Source organism: Nannobrachium achirus, assembly GCF_963921795.1.
Source record: "Nannobrachium achirus genome assembly, chromosome: 18".
Classification (NCBI taxonomy): domain Eukaryota; kingdom Metazoa; phylum Chordata; class Actinopteri; order Myctophiformes; family Myctophidae; genus Nannobrachium; species Nannobrachium achirus.
Genome location: NC_137825.1, coordinates 25,002,466 through 25,026,004, shown reverse-complemented (window position 1 = coordinate 25,026,004; position 23,539 = coordinate 25,002,466). Strand labels below are relative to the sequence as shown.

At 43.3% G+C, this 23,539-nt stretch overlaps 1 protein-coding gene across 1 annotated transcript in view; it reads left to right on the top strand.

Annotated features, from left to right (window-relative positions):
• The window catches only part of LOC308303712 (BAR/IMD domain-containing adapter protein 2-like), a 93,632-nt gene that overhangs the window by 40,127 nt on the left and 29,966 nt on the right, over window positions 1–23,539 (top strand). The window contains exons 4-5 of the mRNA XM_080748186.1: window positions 19,864–19,925; window positions 21,697–21,768. Coding sequence (XP_080604312.1) covers window positions 19,864–19,925; window positions 21,697–21,768 — 134 coding nt within the window. The remainder of the gene's footprint in view (window positions 1–19,863; window positions 19,926–21,696; window positions 21,769–23,539) is intronic.

Genomic DNA, 23,539 nt, shown 5'->3' with positions numbered 1-23,539 from the left:
GTTCTGCTGAACTTATGATGCATTATGACCAGCACGTATAGTACTTCATAAACCTTGTAAGTTGTTAATAATTATAAACATTTATAACGAGTGTTGTAATACCTTACAAGCACATGTATAATGCATTATAAATGTGCTATACAGTCTTAACACACCTCATAAGTGTTCTTCCATCACTGCATGCCAGGCAGCTTGATAAGCTGCCTGCGAGTTATTAGCACACACAAAGGTAGTTCTAGACTGCATTACTATTTGGGAGTGGTTTATTAGTGAATACGTCCCAGTGCCATTTGCCTAATTCATTAGTGCACGTCTCCAAATCTCCAATCAAGAATTTACATAATTAGCCCTTGCTTAGCCCATTAGATTGTAATGATTAGGTAGTTACCAAAGCTCTGAGGCAACCCCAGAGGTGCTGGCAGGCAGGGGGGGTCAAATGAGTTCACAGCATTGGTCACGGATAGATAGATAGATAGATAGATACCTTTATTATCCCAAGGGGGAAATTTAGTTGTCCAGTAGTAGCACAGCAGTATACAGTTATTTACAAAGTTACAGAGACGTAAGAAAGATAGATAAGAGGGAAAAAAATCAAACCTCGGTTCGAAGTGGAGCGGTGAATCTGTGTGTGTGTGTGTGTGTGTGTGTGTGTGTGTGTGTGTGTGTGTGTGTGTGTGTTTGTGCCTGCACAACAGCGCCCCTCCTTTAACTTGTGTGGCCACTCAAGGTATTGCCAGGCTACAGACATACCCAGCCAGCCAGCCAGCCAGCCACATAGCCAGCCAGCCACAGACATACCTGTCTATTGGGAGCGCTTTCACCGCTCCAAAAACAAAACAAAGACAAGAGCAGAGAGGAAGAGAGAGAGGAACGGAGAGGAGATTGTGCTCACAATGTAAAATCCAAAGTGTCCGTTTATCCATTTGTGACTCGGAGAGAGTACAAATGTAACCAAATGTACCCGTAAGGGTTTAGACCCATTTGTACACTCTCGGGGTTAAATTAACACTGGTGATTTGTACTGTAATGTGTACTGTACTCTGCCAGGGATTTTGTGTGCGTGTGTGCGTGTGCGTGCAACGTGCGTGCGTGCGTGTGTGCGTGCGTGCGTGTTGCACACTGTTATCACACAGTGTTTCGATGTTAGGGACACATACTGTATTGGAGGCAGCAGCTGTGCTACTATGTTGCAAACTCTGTAATTGCTGCCTTACCAAAATGAGTCGGGGAAATAAGGAACCTTATGGAACAGAGTTGTTGAGGGTGTGACATCTAGAGGCCGAATGTTGTCTTTGTTGCACCTTTAATATCATTGCGTTTCATGGGGGGTGGAGTGTGTACAGCAGACCATAGGCGGGAGCAAATTCTTGCAGAGAGAAGCATTTGCAACTAGAAGCAGTGCTCTTCCGAGCACAGGTCTCCACCAGGCCACACAAATCGGCCTGTTATAGCGCCACCATGAGGCTGATTTAAAAAATGTGGGGCAGAGGTTCTGAATTAGCATCCAGGGAGTGTGTGTGCTCAGTTTGGCAGCGATCGGGCCAACGGCGCCGGAGATTAGCTGGTAACAACCAGGCCACACAAATCGGCCTGTTATAGCGCCACCATGAGGCTGATTTGAAAAATGTGGGGCAGAGGTTCTAGATTGGCATCCAGGGAGTGTGTGTGCTCAGTTTGGCAGCGATCGGGCCAACGGTGACTGAGATTAGCTGTTCACAAACTGCGAGGGCGCACGGACGCACGCACGGACGCACGGACGCACGGACGGACGGACGGACGGAGGGGAAAACATACTCTCCCTCAGCCTTCGGCTGGTGGAGACAATTACTGGCACAATGTATTTAATCTGAGCATTAAATTAAGCATGAGCATCGGCTGGTGATTGTGTGGTTCAGCCGCCAAAGTACCTGTCAACCAGCGTCGAATCTAAGGGCTCAAATCCACCGCGGTGTGCCTAGTTTTGCCAAGCGTCTATGTGAACACAACTGGACATTTTTGAGGGAGGGAAGCTGGGTGGGGAGGGTGGTCTTTCTTGCTGCAGATACTGGGCTTGACGACGCCTGTCAGTGGTGGGGGTGTTGAACGGGAGGATTAGGATGGAGGCACCGGGCTTCTCACTGGCATGTGAGCCAGTATAGAGTAAGTACAACGGTAGTGGCAGCACATAAATGTGTGGGGAGGATTAATTTGCATAAGGACGGCATTGGAAGAAGAGAAGGGGTGAAAACTGTTGGTGACTAATGGGCATTAATACGTGCACAAGTGATTTTTCCGCAAGTGACAGGGGAAGAAATCACGGGACACGAGGAGCAGTGGAGTAGAGTTGAATTTGAGAGGGTACATAGTTAGAGAAAGCCTAGCCCCTGATGAGAGCTGACTGGAGATGAATAGTATCTTCATTAGACATTTATACGAGTGACAATTATTCGGAATAGCTGGGTAATATACTGTAATGTACAGATAGAAAACATTAGTTCATCACATAATAAATGTCATGTTGTGAAAGCTTCCTTCCTCTATCTTATCTATCTATCTATCTATCTATCTATCTATCTATCTATCTATCTATCTATCTATCTATCTAATATGCATATCGTCACTGTCGGGCAGAAACCTCGTATCTCCTAGTTTCAAATTTGTATGTTTTTTCCAAAGTAAAGCCCTGCTTCGTCATACAAGGCCGTCGCACAAAAGTAGTGAAAACAGCGGAGGCGTTGTGTGTAGATCGGCTGTTTTCACTAGTTTAAATCATTTTTAAAATGACAAATGCAAAACGAACGGTTTCGGACATACAAGGTTTTCACCCGACGACGACGATATACAGTATATCTCCCAGGCTGATGAAACAGAGCACAACGAACATAGTAAACATACCTGGAATACTCGGCACACACTACGTTTTCTCGGGTGAAACGTACAAACTGGTTCTGCGGCCCATCCGTGCTGGGAAACCAGTGGGATTTCAGCAATGTACCCTCAGGTTATAGTTATCTAACGAGCACAACGCAAACAGCCCAGAGGGTTCGTTCCACACTGGTGACGTCCGTTCATATCATTGTGTTTACCATTTACCATGTGTAACTCTTGAGAGTGTACACGTGTACACTCTCGTGGGTTAAATTAACACTCAAGATTTTACCGCGCATCCTGGAAAGAGAACCCTGCTGTTTTTAATTGCCTTTTTCAAGCCACACAGTAAACTGTGTACAGCCACCGCAGGGGAGCAGTCAACTGAGAGATTAAATCTGTCAACACAAACAATCACACATCATACTGTACATACAGTACACGTCCATACACACACATGTGCCAGTGCAGACTTAGCTGAAATGGAGTTTGTAGTAAACAACGTTACATAATATACTGTAGGGTGTCACGTAATTTGATCAAAATTGGAAAAGATTGATGATTCAAATCTGCGAAAATGGAATAGGAGTCGAATGGTGGCCTTAAAATCTGTGAATCATCACCATAAATAAACCGTGATCCACTCTAACAGGCCCAAAATACACCTAAATGACACGCATCGCATCATCCACTCACAGCGACTCGTGTTGGTTCAAGAGCTTGTTTATCACTTATAGCAAAGCCCAGAGAGCTCAGAATATCAAGCATAAGTGGTGATGTTCCATTCAGCTATTTTGACATCAATAGGTGTTGGCTGGAAAGTTTTCACTTTGAGTGTGGCTCCCTTTGAGAAGACCGTAGGTCGCATTTAGTTTGAAAACCTGCAGATCATGTGCATGTGTGCGTGCGTCACGCCTCTGCCCAAAGTGCCCAGCATATATGGACATATTGTGTCAGTAGTATCACGTGGTCTATGACGTCACGTCAGACATCTATGATGTTAGACGTCAGTCATCTCCATATTTGGGAAAATATGGCCACATTTTGTCCAACCGCGAGTCACACTTGAAAATGAATTCCGCCCTTGTCCCTTTTATACCCATTTATGATTTATGCCCTGATGTCATCAATATTAAGCCCATATCTGGGAATGCCCATATATGGACATATCGTGTCAGTCTCTGTTGTTCCAGCGCGACCTCGCCCTTTAGGACCCCAGATCTACTAGCTCACAATGAGTCATGGAATGACGAGTAGATCTGCTATTTCTGCCGTGCGACACTGCCGTACAACGGTGCATAAATTAAGTTTAAGTCAGACACCCCCCGCTCCCCTCTCTCTCTCATTCTGAGAACGCCCCCGCATTGATGTGGGACTCAGGCAGCCTGGAGAAAACACGCTGCCCGCCGCGCACGTTTCTAAAAATAGATCAAACATGCCTTGACAGCAGAGCGAGAGAGAGAGCATGATGAGGAGGAGAGGAGAGACAGAGTATGCTCAACGGCGTCCAAAAAAGGCTAGTCGGCAGTGATGTCATTACGACTGAAAAGCGGTTCTCTCTCTCTCTCACGGTCTTCCGCATGCTAAATATGGACTTGGAAGCTCCTGCAGTTCCGGTTCCCCTCTCTGGCCATATATGGACCCGCTCAGTCACTATTGTTGTCATTCAGTTGCATTCAGATTTGCCTCTCTCGCAATGTGACGCTGAGCTCCCGTCCAGCGCACAGGCAGAGTAGTGCATTCTACAGTTACAGAGAGACCATGATGCCCCTGCCTTATCCCAGCGATTCTCAACCTGTGGGTCGGGACCCCCAAGGGGGTCCACCACATGATTTTGGGGGGGTCCCCAGATGACAGTGAAATGACAATTTAAGGACTTTTAAGACCTTTTTTAATACCAATTTAAAATAAATAAAGAGAGAGAGAGAAAAAAGACCAAAACTGCATCAAAAGTAATCAACAAACTATACTATAACTAGTAAGATGCCTCAGGGAGACAAATTCTTGGCCATCTGGCCAGTGATGTATATCGGACCAGTTACCCATATATGGAGATCCATGTACTGTATATAGTACATCCCTTGTATGATCCCTGTCTGAACCAGCCGCACAGATATGGGCTGTCTTCCTCCATATATGGGCATTCCCATCTGAAGTCCTGTTAGATATGGGCTTAATATCAGGGATCTCCATACATGGGCATAACAGGGATGCTGTTAGAGTGGTTCCCATGACATCACAACATACAATATATGTTATGCCCATACATGGAGATCCCTATCTGAACTAGCCACACAGATATGGGCCATGTCTTGTCCATCTGGCCAGTGATATATATCGATGACATCAGGGATATTCATATATGGGCATAAAAGGGATTCTGGGGAATACCCATAAATGGACTTTTATATAGGTGATGTCACCATATGTCACAGTGATGTGTCAAGGGAACCAACCCATAGACTGTAAAAATGTGTACACACACGGAGACAAGCTGTGACATTTCTCATGGTAAACTGCAATCTTCGGGCGCAACAACAACAACTGGTTAAACATTGGCCAAATTGTCAAATCATATAAGAAAGTTGATCTGTTATTTTCACAATACTGTATTTAGTTGTGGAACCGAGTCAAACTAAATGTATCAACTCCTACAATTCCAAGTGCCCTTCAGGGTGAGGCCCCAGTTCAAATAGGATTATTTATGCTAGGATTCCTTATGCTATTAGAGGGCTGATTTCATTTGTCAGGTTTTATCCAGCTGGTGTGCCAAACGTTACTGCAAACTGCTGCAGCTCACAACTGTCAATGCCAGGAATGCAAACCCACTGAGTTTTCTGTCACATTTGAAGGGTCGTAAAAACACTGTCATAACTGACATGACACCTGTGCAGAACATGAAGGAATCTTTGAGAACGTTGATGACCGTCTTCATTAAGTGTCATTCCAGAAACTTTGTCTAGAGTACGAGTTAAAAGTGTTTCCATATCTGGTAGTCCAAAACCCTGGACTTAGTAGCACTACAACACTAAATACTAAAACAATACTGATAAATGATGTATTTAAATCTGATAAGTAGGCCTGCAATGTTTATGACTGGTTGAATAGTTAACGTCAAGTTGTAATTTACAAAGACAAGTTAGACAACAAAAGAACTTTACGACGATAATATTACAAGAAACACATAAAGAGATAGCCTTGAATGACCATAACAGGCCTGCAACTCTGAGAGTGTACACGCCACAATGGTCCATTTGGTTCCATTTGTACACTCAGAATCATGGGGTTCCTTGCAAATAAAACAGTTTGAGAACCACTAGTGCTAGGGGACTCCTAAAAAAGTAAATCAGTGTCTGGAGACTTGACATACAGTAATTGGGGATTATGGTCAAATGAAGATCATTATAATGGTGTGTAAAACAGAAAATAATATAATAAATGCCACAGACAAGGCCAAGTCTTTCCCACGGACACATTTGTCCGTGTACGGACATGTTGATGACCCATTGTGGTCATGTTCATGTCATGTCATGTCAGCCTTACTCTGTACGTCCCTTCAAAAGGTGTCAGTATGTCTTATCTCTTAATTTAATAAGTAAGTGATTAAATCAAATCCTGTTAATTGGAGCCATTTGGTGTGCAGATCTTTCTGTTCTAATCTACACTGCATTTAAAGTAGCCTGATCTTAATTAATTACTCTTCTCGTTCCTCCCCTCATCTAATTCTCATCTCTGATATGTTCCCTTGCGGACACCCATCTCATTAAAACAATTTAAGTCTAATTCCAATGGCCAAGTCCAATTTTGTACGGTAACAATGTTTTGAAGCATGTCTGGACCGGACCGGCAAGTCCATCATATCCCAGTGAATCAACAGATGTAATGTAAGGTCTTTGACAACACAGACTAGACAAACGTTTTCATGTCATGGACCCCCAAATTGATGAGTATTTGGCTGTGGACCCCCATCTGAAAAGTTGTTGTGCCAGGGACCCCCTTACAAGATTTGTGTAGTTAAAATGTTTAATGTAACTCCTTTGAGAACCAATGTATTTAGGAAACTGGATAGGAAAGACAAACTCCAAGAATCTATTTGTTGGCGGTTCAATATAAATAAGTTGAAACCGTTTCATTGCTTCCTGACTCGTTACCCACCCACCCCCCATTTCCAAGCATTGTCAAGGTTGAAATTCCTACTGTGACTGCAAGGCCTATAAGGAGGGAGATTGTGACCTCGCGGTGACCCCTACCCCATTTCCTCCCAGCTAGCACAGCAAATATATATCTCCCCCCCCCCCATTTTACCCCCAAAGCTTCAAACCTTCTCAGAATTCTGCTCACACTTGCACTGCGTTGCAGGAAACTGCAGCGAGAGCACTCTTTCAAAGCCTTCCTTCTCCCTTTCCCCCCAATGAAATAAAACGTACCTCACCACCTTATACATAAAGAAAAAAATATATATATAATTCAACTCCTATTCCATGATTTCTTGCCCCTGGGCACATCAGAGCCTACACAAGACGGCCCACTCTTCTCTTGTGGGATTCTCCAAGCAGAACCCCCCCCCCCCCCTCACACACACGCACGCACGCGCGCACACACACACAATGGGAATATATACTGTAGGTGTGAATCATCAGTTAACTTACACAACATAAAAATGACCGAAGTCAGAATTATGTTTGTGACCAAATACTGTACCTCAATATCAATAATCGAAATGTTCTTTTATTAATGAAAAAAAGCAAGTGTTACAAGCTCCCAATGCGTCGCAATGTGGGTGCGTTGTGAGCTTGGTAGATCTGCTACAGTATTTTTTGATAATATTTGACACGCTGTGAAAGTATTTAAATAGGGCTTAAAGTTGTAAAAACCAGGACGCCATATGACCAATATTACAAGTTACTGTATGTCCAATGGGGGCATTGTCATTTTTTAGCTAGCGTAAGCCACTCTGTCGACCTGTCGGACCATATTGTTCAAGCGCAATTGCTGAGAGCTGTTTGTAAGCTTGTCATGAAGAATGACTTGCTTGCTTTATTTCTTTGCTCTGCATGCCCTCTTGACTTTGAGCCTTTGTTCCTGTCCAACCCGCCATGGGGTTTGAACCCCCTCTCCAGCTCTTACTGCTCTCATTACGGTCTGGTAGGCCAGCCTCCAAACCTGCCCAGGTGAGACTCATCCTAGCTGATGACCATATGATGACCATATGAGCCCCCACCCCCAACCCCCTTCTGTCTCTGACCTCTGCAAGGTCCTCATCCTCAGTTGTTCTCAAACTTTTTTTTAATCTGAAGGACCCCCAGTTTTGTGTGCATGGTCGCAGGGGTCCATTTGGTTCCATTTTTACACACAAATGGAGTTATAGACCCATTAGTTGGGTCTGAATACAGATTCAAGAATACAGTTGTCTGTTACTTTAAGGCCAGATTTACTCTGCAACCAAATCCAGCCTGAATCAGATTGGAATCTGATTTGTTAAACAGGTCACATGACTCATTTACACCAATCAGATTCACATCTGGATGTGGCTCAGATCTGATTCAGGCTGGATTTGGCTGCAGTATAAATCTGGCCTATATTCTTTTAAAGCAAACATTTTAGACTCAATTCTTTGCTTCTGTGGGGGTCGAGATGGGGGGTCGGCGGCCAAATACATAAATAATTTTGTGGGTCCTTGACATGAAAGAAACAGGGTTTTTACTGTAGAAACTTTTTTTTTTCAGAAAACTGTCAGGATTTACAAGACATTTGTAGAATCGGGTCCTATAATGGGATAAGTGAGAGAGGATCAGTGTTGATTTCGTCGACTAAAACTTTGACGAAAAATGTTTGTCGACTGTGGTTGACGAAAACCTAATAAAAACTAAATAAAAAGTAAGCTGTGATGACTAAAATTAAGACTGAATATATTGTCAATTTCTTCAACAAAATAAAAACTAGACTAAAACGTTAGGGAGGGACTAGTGGAGAAGAGCGTCATTTTATGTTTGGTTGCTCTCAGGTGTTGCGTGCTGAAAATAGCCGATCTACAAGCTCACGACTGCTGCGACGCGTTGTGAGCTTGTAGATCTGCTATTTTTAGCACACAACCAACTACCAAGTGTAAAATCAGTCATTACGATGCCATCAAGGCCTGCCAAAATACATTTTAGTTGACTAAATCAACTATAGATTTAGTTGCCTAAAAATGTATGATATTTTGTCGACTAAAATTAGACGAAAACTAAAACTTTTCAGGTGACTCAAATTAAATTATATTTCATTCAAAAGACTTTGACTAAAATTAAATCAAAATGTGTTGTCAAAAACTACATTGGAGAGGATGAGTGGACCAGGACATTGGCTCTGTGAGCTGGGTCCCAGCGAGAAGAGACGACAGAGGTGTTAATGTAGTTGGAAGCACCTACTGGACGCCGCGCCGTGAAATAATGTCCTTCAGTTGTCGCACTGTCCTTGGTGTAGGGACTCTGCCAAATGGTGACTTAATGGTGCTGATAATAGTCAGACACAGGGTCCTATACTGCAGTGTTACGGGCTGGTGCACATGTGTTAATGGCACATAACGCACTCACTGCACATATTGTCGCTGTCGGGTGGAAACCTTGTATGTCCAAAAAAACATACATTTTATGAAAACTTCCACCGGCTGTCTGTCCCTCCGTCAGTCCCTCCGTCTGTCCGTCACGTCACGTCACACTTTTGAGTTTTGGCCCAACTCTTATCTCCGGCACCGTTACCCCTATCCATGCCAAACTTTGCACACACACTCCTTGGCTGGCAAACAACAACCTCCGCCCCTGATTTCTCACATGCCCCTCTGCTAGCGCCACCACAAGGTTGCTTTTTGCAGACAACATTAATGGACACTGCTCCTACAGATGTTGAACCAATGCCACTTACTGGCCAACTTGTGTATACATGCGACCTGACGGTCGCTTATCTCCCGATTAGGGAGTCTTACTGGTTAATTATACATTTAAAAACTATTTAAAACAGCTCATACGGTGCACAGTGAGCTGCCGCCAGAAGAGCCTCGCCACTCATCACCAACGACGACTCACCTGGGCAGTGTGTGTGCGTGACACTCTTGTGGTGCGATTCTGGCGAAGTAGGGTGTTCATTTATTTAAGAAAACATAAAAATAAATATGCAGAAACGAAGGTTCCTGCATGACGGCAACGATATGCATAGCAAGCGCAAACGCACACACGCACGCACAGCGCACACACACACACACACACACACACACACACACACACACACTTACAGTACAACACACAGGCTTTAACGCAAATGAACCGTCTTAATGCCATCATCTTGTCACTGTGTGCCGCATCCTGCAGGATTCACGCTTCAGCTGTGTTTTAGGAAACGGCTGGCTTCATAGAAGCTACAGTGCTGGCGGCACTCCTTCAGTTCCCTTATGTGTCTGTCTTATTCTCACCCAGACACGGTGTCACAATTGTCACAGTTCTGTCACCTTACAGGGCAGACGAGCCTTCCATTTCTCATACAGACTTAATCTAGATTTCTTACACGCGCACACACACACACGCACGCACGCACGCATGCACACACGCAACACTCATCCTAATGGACCCACCGCTTTTGCAGTTTCTTTGGATGCTAATTGTTGTCCCTGCTTATCGATTCTTGCATGCTTTCTCTCAACCTAGCTTCCCTATTTTGGGCATGTCCTTTATAGGTGAAAACTGAAAACTGTCAATGAAAAGAAATCCGATCTACAATCACGGCTATCTTTGCTATTGGACATAAACAATGTGTATTGTGACATTTTGATGTTAAATGTACTTTCTCCCAGATGGGAGTAAGTGAGATGGGAGAGGTGAAATATCATACTGTCAGGGGTGAAAACCTTGTATGTCCAAAACCGTTTGTTTTGCATTTATCATTTAAAAATGATTCAAGCTAGTGAAAACAGCCGCTCTACAAGCACAAAACGCCTCGCACCGCGAGGCGTTGTGTTCTTGTAGATCTGCTGTTTTCACTGCTTTTGTGCGACGGCCTTGTATGATGAAGCAGGACTTTACTTTGCAAAAGAACGTACAAATTTGAAACTTGGAGATACGAGGTCTCCATCTCTCTCTCCATCTCTCCATCTCTCCATCTCTCCTTCCTGCATTTATCATCCCTCCATCCCATCCCATCATAATCACCCCCCCCCCCCCCCCCACTCTCCAGCTTGCGTCTGCGGTCTGGAATAATCGATCTCCATTTTGCGCCCCATCAGCCAGCCTGTAATAATTATGTATAGCTGGTCATTTCCAATCGATCTTCTGTGCCTTGATTTATTTATAAAAGGGGATCCGTGCTTCTTGTCAATACAGTGTATTACTAAAGATGTCAAAGGCTGAGCGGCTGTGACATGACATGTATGCGCACGCCTGTGGCGTCGCGCCATGACATGACACGTGCACGCTTGTGGAGGATGAGTGATGGTGGTGTTCGAGACCTTTCCTTGGCTTGGTTTCAGAGCCATTATGTACAAACTGCAAAGTCCTGAGGGTTAGTTTATCTGTGTGAGTGCACACAAGGAACCAAATGACTGGAACGCGCCTGAGTCGTGTTAGATCTTAACCACTTTAACCATTATTTTATGCTTTAACTATTGAAAAATAGCAGATATACAAGCTCACAGCGCGGCACCGAGTGCAACGCTGCGAGCTTGTAGATCTGCTATTTTTGAAGTCTTTGAATATCTTTGACCCGATCTTTGACCCGACTTCTAAATCCTTCCTCTAAATCAGTGGTTCTCAAACTTTTTCATGTCAAGGACCCCCAAAATTACATTTATTTGGCCGCAGACCCTCATCTCAAAATATGTTGCTCCAGAGACCCCCCAGAAGCAGAGATTTGAGTTACAAAAAATATATATTTAAAAATGTGCCCACATTTTCATGATTTTTCAAAAATAGCAGATCTACAAGCTCGCAGCACGGCACTCGTGCCGCGCTGTGAGCTTGTATATCTGCTATTTTTCAATAGTTAAAGCATTCAATAATTCTAGGCCTAAATGGGTGGATTGCCCTTCCTTCAGCCCTTAAATCCCCAAATTCTCTTGCAAGATGTAATAATGACCACCCTAACTTGTCATAGTTATCTATCTATCTATCTAGGTCGTCCTCAGACGAGCCCTCCATCGTTGTTTCCAGTCATCTCGGTTCTCCATACATCTGGCCAGCTCATTGGTGTTCTGTGTCCCTACGTCTTCCTTGAGTACGTCCACGTATGTTTTTGTGGGACGTCCTCGCGACCGGTGCCCATGTGTTGGCTCCCACAGTACCAATTTGCTGGTACTGTGGGACGTCCTCGCGACCGGTGCCCATGTGTTGGCTCCCACAGTACCAATTTGCTGGTACTATTTGTCATAGTTAGTCACCCAGGAAAGCCCACTCTGCCTTTGATTCCTCTCTTAGGGTACCTCTTGTCCTATTATGTATTGCTCCCAACTTTATAACGATACGTTTTTCTATGTTTCGTGGTTGTTTGTTGCGTTTGGGAGAGCGTGTTGATATTGCGTCATAAGCATCTGTTCGACGGTTCATTCTTTCGACACGGGTGAATGTTAACCTGGTGAAAAGCTAACCTGCCAACGCGGGTGAAATTGGTGAATGTTACTGTAACCTCTATGCCTAAACCTAGCCCAAAACCGAACCCTAACCTCAGTAACCGTGATGCGGGTGAGTAGCTAACCTGCCGACGCTGGTTGTTGAAAGAATGACACATCGAAAGAGCGAGATTTCCCTGTTGCGTTTGTGCTATTGTATAGTCCACGTTGGGATTTTCCTATTTAATGACATTGTTGTGATTTTTGCCAATAAAGTATTCTCATTATCTATCTATATATCTATCTATCTATCAAATGTACACAATTTGCTGTGTAGCTGCAGGTTGGTTGGTATATTTATTTTGGAGACTGTGGTCAAGATACAAGGAGAGCATGAGACTGAGTGCTCATTTGAAACATTTTGTGCCTCTATATTTCTGCCCCAGACTGTAGTTCTACAGTACTTAACCACTTTAACCCTACACTTAGTTAAAATGGTGAATGTCAAATGTATGCATTATTGCACCTTTATTTAAAGTGCTTCCCAATACGCATTGCATTCACCAATTCACACACCGATGGCAGAGAGGGAACCATGCAAGGCACCAAACTGCTCATCAGGAGCAGTTAGTGGTCAAGTGTTTTGCTCAAGGACACTTTGACACTAACCCAGGGGGAGCTGGGGATCAAACCCGGAAACTTCTGATTCCCAAGCGGGCACTCTACTCAATCTCCTGAGCCACGGGTCCTTTTTTCATCGCTACACCAAATCGAAACAGCCTACAAGCACATTTGTGACCCCATAGATCTGCTGTTTTCACCCAATGTTTGCCTCTGAATAGGGTCTATTCTTAGACAGCAGTCCAAAATACTGTAAAGGGCTGTCTATACTGTCTCCGACCACAAAACTTTGCGGTAAGTTCTGACTTTCCGACGTGCAGCTTTCTGAACTCAAATTCGGGGTAATGCTTTTCAGAAGTTGCAAGTGACGTCATTTTGTTGTTGAACCAGACCATTCAGACGAAAAGTTTGGTGGTCGGAGAGTGAGACAGTATGGAGACAGTTATACTACTTACAGTATGAGTGTGTGTGTGTGTGTGTGTGTGTGTGTGTGTGTGTGTGTGCGTGTGCGTGTGCGTGTGCGTGTGCGTGTGCGTGCGTGCGTGCGTGCGTGCGTGCGTGCGTGTGCGCGCGCGCGTGTGCGTGTGTGTGCGCGTGCATTGTTCTTGGATGCACGTGGGAAAAGACTACAGAGAGAGAGAGAGAGAGAGAGAGAGGGAGAGAGAGAGAATAGAAGACAGAGAGGGGCATGTGGAGAACAATAAAGTGTTTACAGAGGAAGTACAAGGACCAGTTGAGCACAACAACAGGAGCCAATCAGCCGGCTCTGAGAGGGACAAATCCTCCCGTGGCACCTCCTGCCCCCCCCCCCCCCCCCCTCTCCCTCCCTCCCTCCCTCCCTCCACTGCAGCATTGTGGGGATTACAGCCTGTGTTTGCTTTTGAGCCTCCCATAATGCAGTCCCCACAAAGACTCACACTACATAAAACACCTCCCTCCATATGGCCATTAACTTTGCCTCATCCAACAACACTAGAGAGAGCTGTCGGGCATGAAACCTTGTATCTCCGCTTTTTCCTGTCTTTTCGTAAACCCAGTGGTGGGTAAAAGTACTCGCATATTTTTGCTTAAGTAAAAGTATCAATACTTCAGTGTAGAGGTCGGGAATTCAAAATGTAAAGAAATGTTTGATTTGAGCTTGTGAGCTTGTAGATCGGCTATTTTCAAATAGTCACCGTATAAAATAGGGCTATAGTGATTTATCTATGTTTTATAATGTTACACACACACACACACACACACACACACACACACACACACACACACACACACACACACACACACACACTAGGGCTGTCACGATTATGACATTTTACATTACGATTAATTGTCACTCAAATAATTGCGATTAACAATTTAATTGTGTTTTTGTCGTTGACAATTACATTTCTGTATGGCTTTTAGGCTTTGAAGTTGCACATGGTAGATATGACACATAACCTAAATATACAAAGAAATTACTGACATATTTGACAACTTTATAGTTAAAAAAGAACATTGATAGTGGAAATAGCCGATCCACAAGCTCACAACGCGCAGCGATGCGACGCACTGTGAGCTTGTAGATCTGCTATTTCAACTATTTTTGACTTATGAACATTCTTCAACATGGAAACGATTATGACGATTATGTCAAATAATCAGCGTTTTAGTCAAATAATCGCGATTAAACGATTACTTAATAATTGTGACAGCCCTAACACACACACACACACACACGCGCACACGCACACGCACACACACACACACACACACACACACACACGCACGCGCACGCACACACGCACACGCGCGCACACACACACACACACACACACACACACACACACACACAGTGCACACGTTCTCTCCCTCTCGCCTCCTCATACCTCCCCTCCTCTAGGCCTTTATATCCCGCAGTGAGACAGGGTGTAGCGTGGGGTAATAAAGCCCAGCTCTGAGCGCTGCCCTGGGGTACGTGCACTGAATAATAGGCCTCTTCTCACCTTCCTTCTCCCAAGGCAAACAGCTCCCTGCAGGCGGGGGTCAGGCCCGCTGGGTACTGTCACATAAAGTACTTGTACACACACACACGCACACGCACGCACACACGCACACGCACGCACACACACTATGGAGACAGTTAACCATCTTCTTTGTTTTCAGATAGACCAGGGGTTCCCAAACTTTTTTGTCTCAGGGCACCCCATAAATATCTTTTTAATCCGAGGCACCCCGTCCCCTACATTATAATTTTCACTCCCATCACCAATTATATTTATAGCATATCGTCGTTGTCAGGTGGAAACCTTGTATGTCCAAAACCGTTCGTTTTGTATTTATCATCTATAAAATGTACTATGCGATGCGAGGCGTTGTGTGCTTGTAGATCTGCTGTTTTCACTAGTTTTGTGCGACAGAGGTTTCTGCCCGACAGTGACGATATTTTAGTGATAGGCTATGTTGCGAGGAAAACGTTGAGATAATAGCCATTCTGGTTAGAACTGACTGAAAATAACTGTTTACTTCAAGTTTAAAATTATACTAAATATTTGTATCAACACGCTCCAAATAAATTCCAAATATTATCAAATTATCTCGCGGCACCCCTGGACTGCCGTCGCAGCACCCCAGGGTGCTCCATCACCCACTTTGAAAACCCCTGAGATAGACCACACTGCATTTTGGCATTAGCTGTGAGAGGTGAAGGAGACCGCACCCTTTCTTGAATAACCAACCCGTTCATCCGCTTTCATGCAGGAATTATTATTTCTACAACCTAATTCTGTAAGCCACGCTTTTTTTGGGGGGGGGGGGGGAGTGGGCTATTGTTTTAAAGCACTTTACATAATCGCTTCTATACCATGCGCGGTAAACCTCTGAAACGTGGAATTTTGAGCTTTTCCTCATTAGACAAACGATGACACACGTCACAGTCGTTTACGAGCGCTTTTGTTCGCTGAATCAAATGAGTTCTATTAAATTGGTGGTTTAACAACCTACTGTATGTCTGATTTATACTTTGCTGTACGCCGTTTGCCGCTCTGACGTCACGCTCTGACTTCACTCTGATGTCAGGGGAACCACACTAACAGAATCTCTTTTATGCCAATATATGGAGTTCCCTGTCCCATGTCATCAATATTAAGCCCATATCTAACAGGACTTCATATGGGAATTCCCATACTGTATATGGAGGCCACATCGGCCTCCATCGAGGTCGCTTGTTGCCCTGAGGCGTCTTACTAGTAATAGACATATATAGTTTTCTAAATTGATTGACTGAATACTTTATGGTGGTGTCTACTAATAGGATTTAAACCCAAGAAAGCACTACGACTTGTTTACATTGGGGTCCATTGTACTCAATTCAATGAAAGCAGATCAACACCATTATACAACATTGTATTAAATAAGGCTTAAGTGGGTAATCAATCAGACTAATGGATTTAGTAGATTATTACAAATCCTATTTATTTTGTTATTTGTTAACACTATATTTAAATAAGTCAGAATAAATTGATCCCCCCAAAATAATTGCTTCTTGATGATTTAATTAATTGAAAAAGTAATTAGTTTTGCAGCCTTACACACAACACATTCACAACGTGCTGTGAGCTTGTAGATCGGATATTTTTGGAAAGAAATTGAAAGTGGTTTGATCCTGGTCCGCTTGTGTTAGGACTTAGGAGCGGATGCCAGTCCCCCCTAAGCTTAAGATGGTCTGATTTGCTCCCATTATAAGTAAGCAGCTTACAGTAACCTTTGGTTGCAAGCCCAATTTGTCATAGGGTGAGATGGAGTGGGGTTACAGTAAATTAGACTGCTGCAATGATGAATTCAGGGCCAGGCCTGGTGCATGGGACCCTACTATTGCATGGTAATTGGCTAAGGTGTGTGCATATATCGCTGCTGTCGGGCAGAAACCTCTTATCTCCAGTTTCTTTTCGTGAAATAATAACCTGCTTTGTCACACAAAAGTAATAGAAAATTGCAGATCTACAACCTCAAAACCTCATTACAACATGAATCGAACCCGGCGCTCGCATTAGAGCCTATATACTGTACACTGTAGGGTATTTGCGCCCTAACCACTAGGCCGAATATATACTAGTAGAATATTTTTCATTTTGCCCTAGAAATATATTTTAATCGTGTGGTGGGGGGCTCAGACCGCATCCACTAAGTAGAGTAAGCTTTCAACTGTCCACTGATACCTTTGGTTTGGTGAGGGGCGAAACAGTTTTTGTTATTTTCCGGACCAGACGACGTGTCTTTCCGGATTTGCCAAGGATTTGGGATGTAGAGGAACATAGCGTTAGGGAGAACTCCACTAACGCTATGGACCAGAGCTAATGTGGGCCCTGATCCAGAGAAGGTTAAGAACCACTGCTATAAAGCACGATTCATACTCTGTCGTATATAAATAGCTGAGCTTCAAGCTCACCAACAAGTCGCATCCCTTTTCTTAGATTACTATTTCTATGCATTTGATGTATTGATGTTGATGTATTGATGTATTATTGATGTACTACCTTGCGCTTATTGTACAGTAAGTCGCTCTTAAGAGCGTCTGCTAAATGCCTAAATTATAAATTGTAGGTTGTCGTGTGATAGGATCAGGCATAATAGCGATAACTACTGTGTGCTTTTAGTTTATTTTGTTTGCAGACTTGTTAGAAAAGGAAAAGGAAAGAAAGACAAACTGCTCTGTGTCTTTGTTCCAAATATGTGTTTTTGTGCAGCAAGTAATGTTTTTGACACAAACTTTGCCATTTATACGTGTGACACATTTATGTATGTTTGACACTGCATTGCATGCTGTGTGTTAGTGGAGCTGTAGATTTCACCCATTCAATCCGGGAAAGCATCTGTGTCACAATAATTTTAACCACTTTAACCCTTATTTTATACTTTGGCTGGAAACAGCAGATATACAAGCTCATAGCTTGAGCCATGACACATACATTTTAATAAAGTGAACATGTTTTACTCAGATCTTTGCTTCTGGAGGTTCCCGGAACAATATATTTTGAGATGGGGGGTCCGCAGCTGAATATATATAATTTTGGGGGTCCTTGACTTGAAAAGGTTTTACGCACCACTGATATATGTTATCATATTTGAAATGGGGACCCCATGACAAGCACTTGGAATTGTAGGAGTTGAGGCATTACATTTTGTTTGGCTCAGTTCAGATAAATATATTTTCACAATGTTTGTTTCTTTCTTATATCATTTGACAACTTGGCCCATGTTTGACCAGTTCTTATAGTTTAGTTTGTTACTTTGTTTGTCTCCTAACTAGTTGACTGTCTGGTGTCTTAATGTCTTCACCGCCCACACCTTCGGTACACTCACTATAATGTGGTACCGCTGCCTGCAACGCAGGTTACCCAGCATCCACATACATTAGTATACAGCAAGAGGACGAATGCCACTAATGCACCCGCGCACCCTCACCATGTAGCATACATTAGCTTGTGCATGCAAGTATGGTACTGTAGACCTTTAAATGTTGTTGCATAAAACGCTTTTATATAGGTCAATATCCTTATTTCTGCAGCCTACTTGTTTGTTGAGAGATTTTTCATATATTAGATGGCATAGATATAGATAGATAGATAGATAGATAGATAGATAGATAGATAGATAGCTGAAGAAGGCAGAATATGTGCACAAATCTAAAATGTGAGCACTATACAGTCTATGCATGTCTGACCTATTTCTAATTCATGCTCCATCTTACGGCGTTTGTCATGTGCCGAGAATAGCGGATCTACAAACTCACACTGCAACGCATCTGCGACGTGTCGTGAGCGTGTCGATCTGCCATGTTTGGCACGTGACACTCTCGTCTAGTGGGAAGGGGTCCAAGACAATTTTATAATTTGTCGTACGACAGTGACACTGATTTCAGGCACGCGGCGCGGTCTTACGTACGACAAAGTATAAATTAGACATAACTACCTGTCTGAGTGTCTTTATGTGTGAAAACCTGTTATGTCTCATTCTTCTGGGGTAGCTTGATCTCTCACTGTCTCTCCAGGTGTCTATTCCTCCGTTCTTTGCTCAAACTAGATCTTTTTTGTTCCTTTTTTTTCACAACGCATTGCATATTCAGAAGAGGCAGCATGTAGGTATCTTTAAAACGACAACGCACTTCCCTGGCTGCATGAATCATTCTTTTTCTTCTTTTTAGTTTTGTTTTTCTTCTTCTTCTTCTCTGGGCTCTGCTTTTTGATGTATTTTTCCGTTACGTTGTTAAAAAAAGCATTGTGTGTTACTGAACACTACTAATAGTTGCTTTACGAGTGTAGAAAGATTTTCATTTTTATCATACTGTACCTGTGTGTTCCTTAGCAGTTATAAGTACAGTAAGCTAATTGGTAAAATGGAAAATCTTTTTTCATATTTTAGTTTTGGTTTGGATATATGTAGCAGTGGCATTTCTTTTAGATCTCTCTCTAATCATCTACTTCTCATCCATTCTGTTTTTTTTTTGTTTTTTTTTGTCTTTCCAGTGCATATTGTAGTAAATGTTCAATAGATACATTTATTTTGTCAGTGTTTTGTCTGCTTGTAACTCATTATGTTTCATCTTGTCCATTGTCCCTTGCTGCCATTCTGTCTTCTACGTGTATTTCGTTTGTAGCTGCATGGTCTTCTCTTTATGCACGTGGATGTAACTTTAAGAGGCATTGGGAAGATTTAATATCATTCTTCTCTCTCTCTCTCTCTCTCTCTCTCTCTCCCCCCCCCCCCCCCCCCCCTTTCCTCCTTTTGTTTGTTTGTCTGTTTGTTTGTTTCCCCCCTCGTCTCTTCTCTTTGCGGTCTCTGTACAGGGGAGGTTCTGTTTCAGATGGCGGAGGTCCACCGACAGATCCAGATCCAACTGGAAGAGATGGTGAGCACGGCGTTCAATGTGGAGATGACGAGGATGCTGTTGATTTTACGTGACTAACGCTCTACACATTTTCTTTGTGGACCCCAGGAAGTGGGGATTCGAATAAAGAACAAACCCCTATGTACAACGCGTGATTCCTAAACCCACCAGGCTTGAGTTAAGACCCGCCTCGCGGAAACGCGAGAACTTCCAGGAGTGGCTGAAATCCTTGCCCAGACACATGGAGGGTGGATAAAGTCAGACCTATAAGGCATGAAGATAATCTTGTACTGAGAAAAGCCTGCATTTGCACAATGCACAGCTATTAATTTGTCACCACATGCTCAAAATAAACTGTGCTAAAACATTTTACTTTAATGTACTGTGCTTAAAAAAGGGAAAACTTTGTAACTTTGCTAAAGAGAAAAACGTACTGAGAAAGCTCAAAATAAAAACTCTTACTGATTATCAGTTAAATTGTTATAGTTTGGATATGGCTTTGGGCATATTATGCAGCGTGTATTATTGTAATGGATCAGTTAGGTAGTAGGTATAGTATTGCTTTGCACTAAGAGCACTTTCATACTAAGATTATTGAGAGAGGCGTTTCCGCGAGGCGGGTCTTAGCTCAAGCCTGGTGGGTTTAGGAATCACGCATGTACAACCCTAGAGAGGATCCCCCAGGGGTCTATGCTCCCGCCTCCTTTTTCCCTCTACACCAGGGGTCTTCAACGTTTTCAGGCCAAGCTTGTAGATCTGCTATTTTTGGCTAAATTTGTCCTCGGAATAGGGATGCGAGGGTTCAAGTTTTTAATTGAAAAGAATAATCCTATCACACAAGGATTTGGTGGCCTCCCTGTAGCAACTCTGAGCCTGAGGACCCCCTAGGGGTCCCCCTGTTGAAGACCCATGAAATAAACCCTATGTACAAACCTAAAGAGGAGTCCCCCATAATACTCCAGCCTCCTTTTTCCCTTTACACCAAATCCCACGGGTTGAGAACCAGTGTCCTACTCTGAATGATGATAAAAACCCTCTTTTGTTAACGTGTAATCCAGTGACACTGAGTGTCAGCGAGAAGCATCCTGCTGGTCCTCAGAGGAAAACGCCGTCTGTCTGGTGATTGGCTAATCTCAGATCTACACAGTCCAGACACATCGTTTCTTCACTGACACACAGACAGACGATGGCCTTCAGCCCCTCCCCGGGTTCTGACTGCATTGTTCCTTTAGTCTGAAACCTCACCCATTCCCACGTTTTCGTCACACATGCAGACGATAAAGGTTTAAGAAAATATTAAAACCTAGGGCGATAAGAAAGGGGGAAAGGAGGTTCAGAGGGCTTTGATAACGGGTGCTTCACAAAATATCGCCTTATTTTTGTGTGCTTTCTTTTTGAGAAAAATGTCAGTGCTTCAGTGAGTATAACCGGCCATCTGAAAAAGTCATTTTGAACATGTTAATCATTATTAAAAGACTCAAAAGAGTAAGCCATTTTTATTTTATTGTAACTAGTCCAGTGGCATTTCACCTCTAGCTCAACTCTGCCTTCTTAACGCATAATAAACAGGAAGACATGTCACCAATTGACTTTGGCACGAATATCAACCAGACATCCTCTCCTAATCCTTTGTGCGTGACATATCCGATGTCAAGCTCATAAACACATACTTAATGCCTTGCATAACTTGCATCATACTTTGCATAACTAAGTATGAGTGCAAACCAATTTGAGGTCTAGGTTCTCCTGTTTATTGCATTGTCTAAAGCTTGTTTCCCTGTGTGTCTCTTAGCTGAAGTCTTTTCACAATGAGCTGCTCACAGAACTGGAGAAGAAGGTGGAGCTGGATGCACGCTATCTGAACGTGAGTGTGTAAACCAACAACGTTGTGCATGCTTAGAGCAGTGTTTCTCAACCACTGTGCCGAGGACCTTTGGTGAGCCCTTTGAAATTTGACAGTGAAGTCACAATTGAAGGACTTTTAACCATAGACCATTACTGCATCAAAAGTAATCAACAAACTATATAAAAACTGGTAAAACATTGGCCAAATTGTGAAATAATATAAGAAAGAGGCAAACATTTTGAAAATAGCCACACACACTCCGTATATCTAGGTGTGCCCTTGGAACTTTTGGCTATGAAAAGTGTGCCCTGGCAGAAAAAAAGGTTGAGAAACACTGGCTTAGAGATACCATGTAGGCCTATGTACAGTACAGTGAAATCTGAATCTGAATGTCACCTGCCCTTTCTGCTGCCTTGATAAATGAACAAGACCAGATAGACCTATACATCTAGTATGGCTGGATCACAATGGAAATAAATTCCTATCGGTACTACATGTATGAGTACAGTAAGTGGAAATACTCTGTCACTAATTATGGGCGGCGACCATTAAGTTGACAGTTGAATGTGACAGTGTTGAAGTCCATCCCAATCCCATTTCCTCTATGGAAACCCCTGAATATTGTTGACAAACGTTTAAACTAGACGTTTGAAATGTATCGAGGTTGAAACGAAAATGAGCCATTTGAATATATCTTCAGCTGTTCTTGATACCAAGGCATATTGGATTACTCACCAGAGCAATACCTTGTTGTTTTATTATTCTGTACACTGTAAATAGTTTATGATGTGCTTGTCCTGTTGGATGTGAATCTATATATAGAAGAAAGCAAGAAGAAAGCAAGCAACCCTGATGGAGGCCTGTGGGCTGCATTGGTGTCGTTCTCCTAGAATTAAACTGTCAAAGCAAAGTCTTTAGAGTTACAGCAGAGTCCTGCCGGGGACACTGTGGGCGCTGGGGGCGTGTTCTCTCCTCCGCGTCATCAGTGCCCATACACTAGGTGGGGTTGGCGAAAGGGCCTTTCTTTGTGGAGTTTGCATGTTCTCCCCGTATCCCCTAGGATAGGTACCCTCACAAGAACATGCAGTAATCCTGGTCTCTATACTGCCTGACGGAGGGGAAAGGAACTGGTTGGAATAACGTGTTCCTTCCACGCGCTACGTCCAACCGGGGAAACTCCCCCTTGTCAGGTGAAATGAAGCAACTTGGACTCCTCATGCATAGAAGGAAGCATGAGGTCAGTCGGTTGTCTCCCCAGGTTGTCAGAGGGAGTGCAGCGCCCAGATATTGACACCGGGTGAATAATGGGTTACAAAATCGTGATTTATCTTTACAAATTAAACTGCACTATGATTTGATTAATATTTTGGTAAAAGATATACAAGTACACAATATAACTTAAATGCAGTATTAAATTGTAATGAAACACTTCAATGTGTTCCTGAAAGCATAAACTTACTGAGGCTTTTCTAGTAAACAGTAGCACAGAACTGAAACAGAGTATATCCATCAAAAGCATCCTTCAGTCATTATGTAATCGTGCCCACTCCAGCACTGCCCATGTTCTCTTGAGGGGAGGACCGTATTACTGAAAGCCCTGATGCGACACTGCGTTTAACTTCACCCTGCACCCGATAGGTCTCTCCAGGGAAGGCACAGTCTCATAAAATCATCGGCCAGAGACAGGACTGCACGCTCTTGCCTTAATTTCCCAACGGTTCTAGCCGCAGTAGAGTTACATAAATTACTTCCTCCTCTGCTCTATGAATTATGACTCATTTTTATGAAA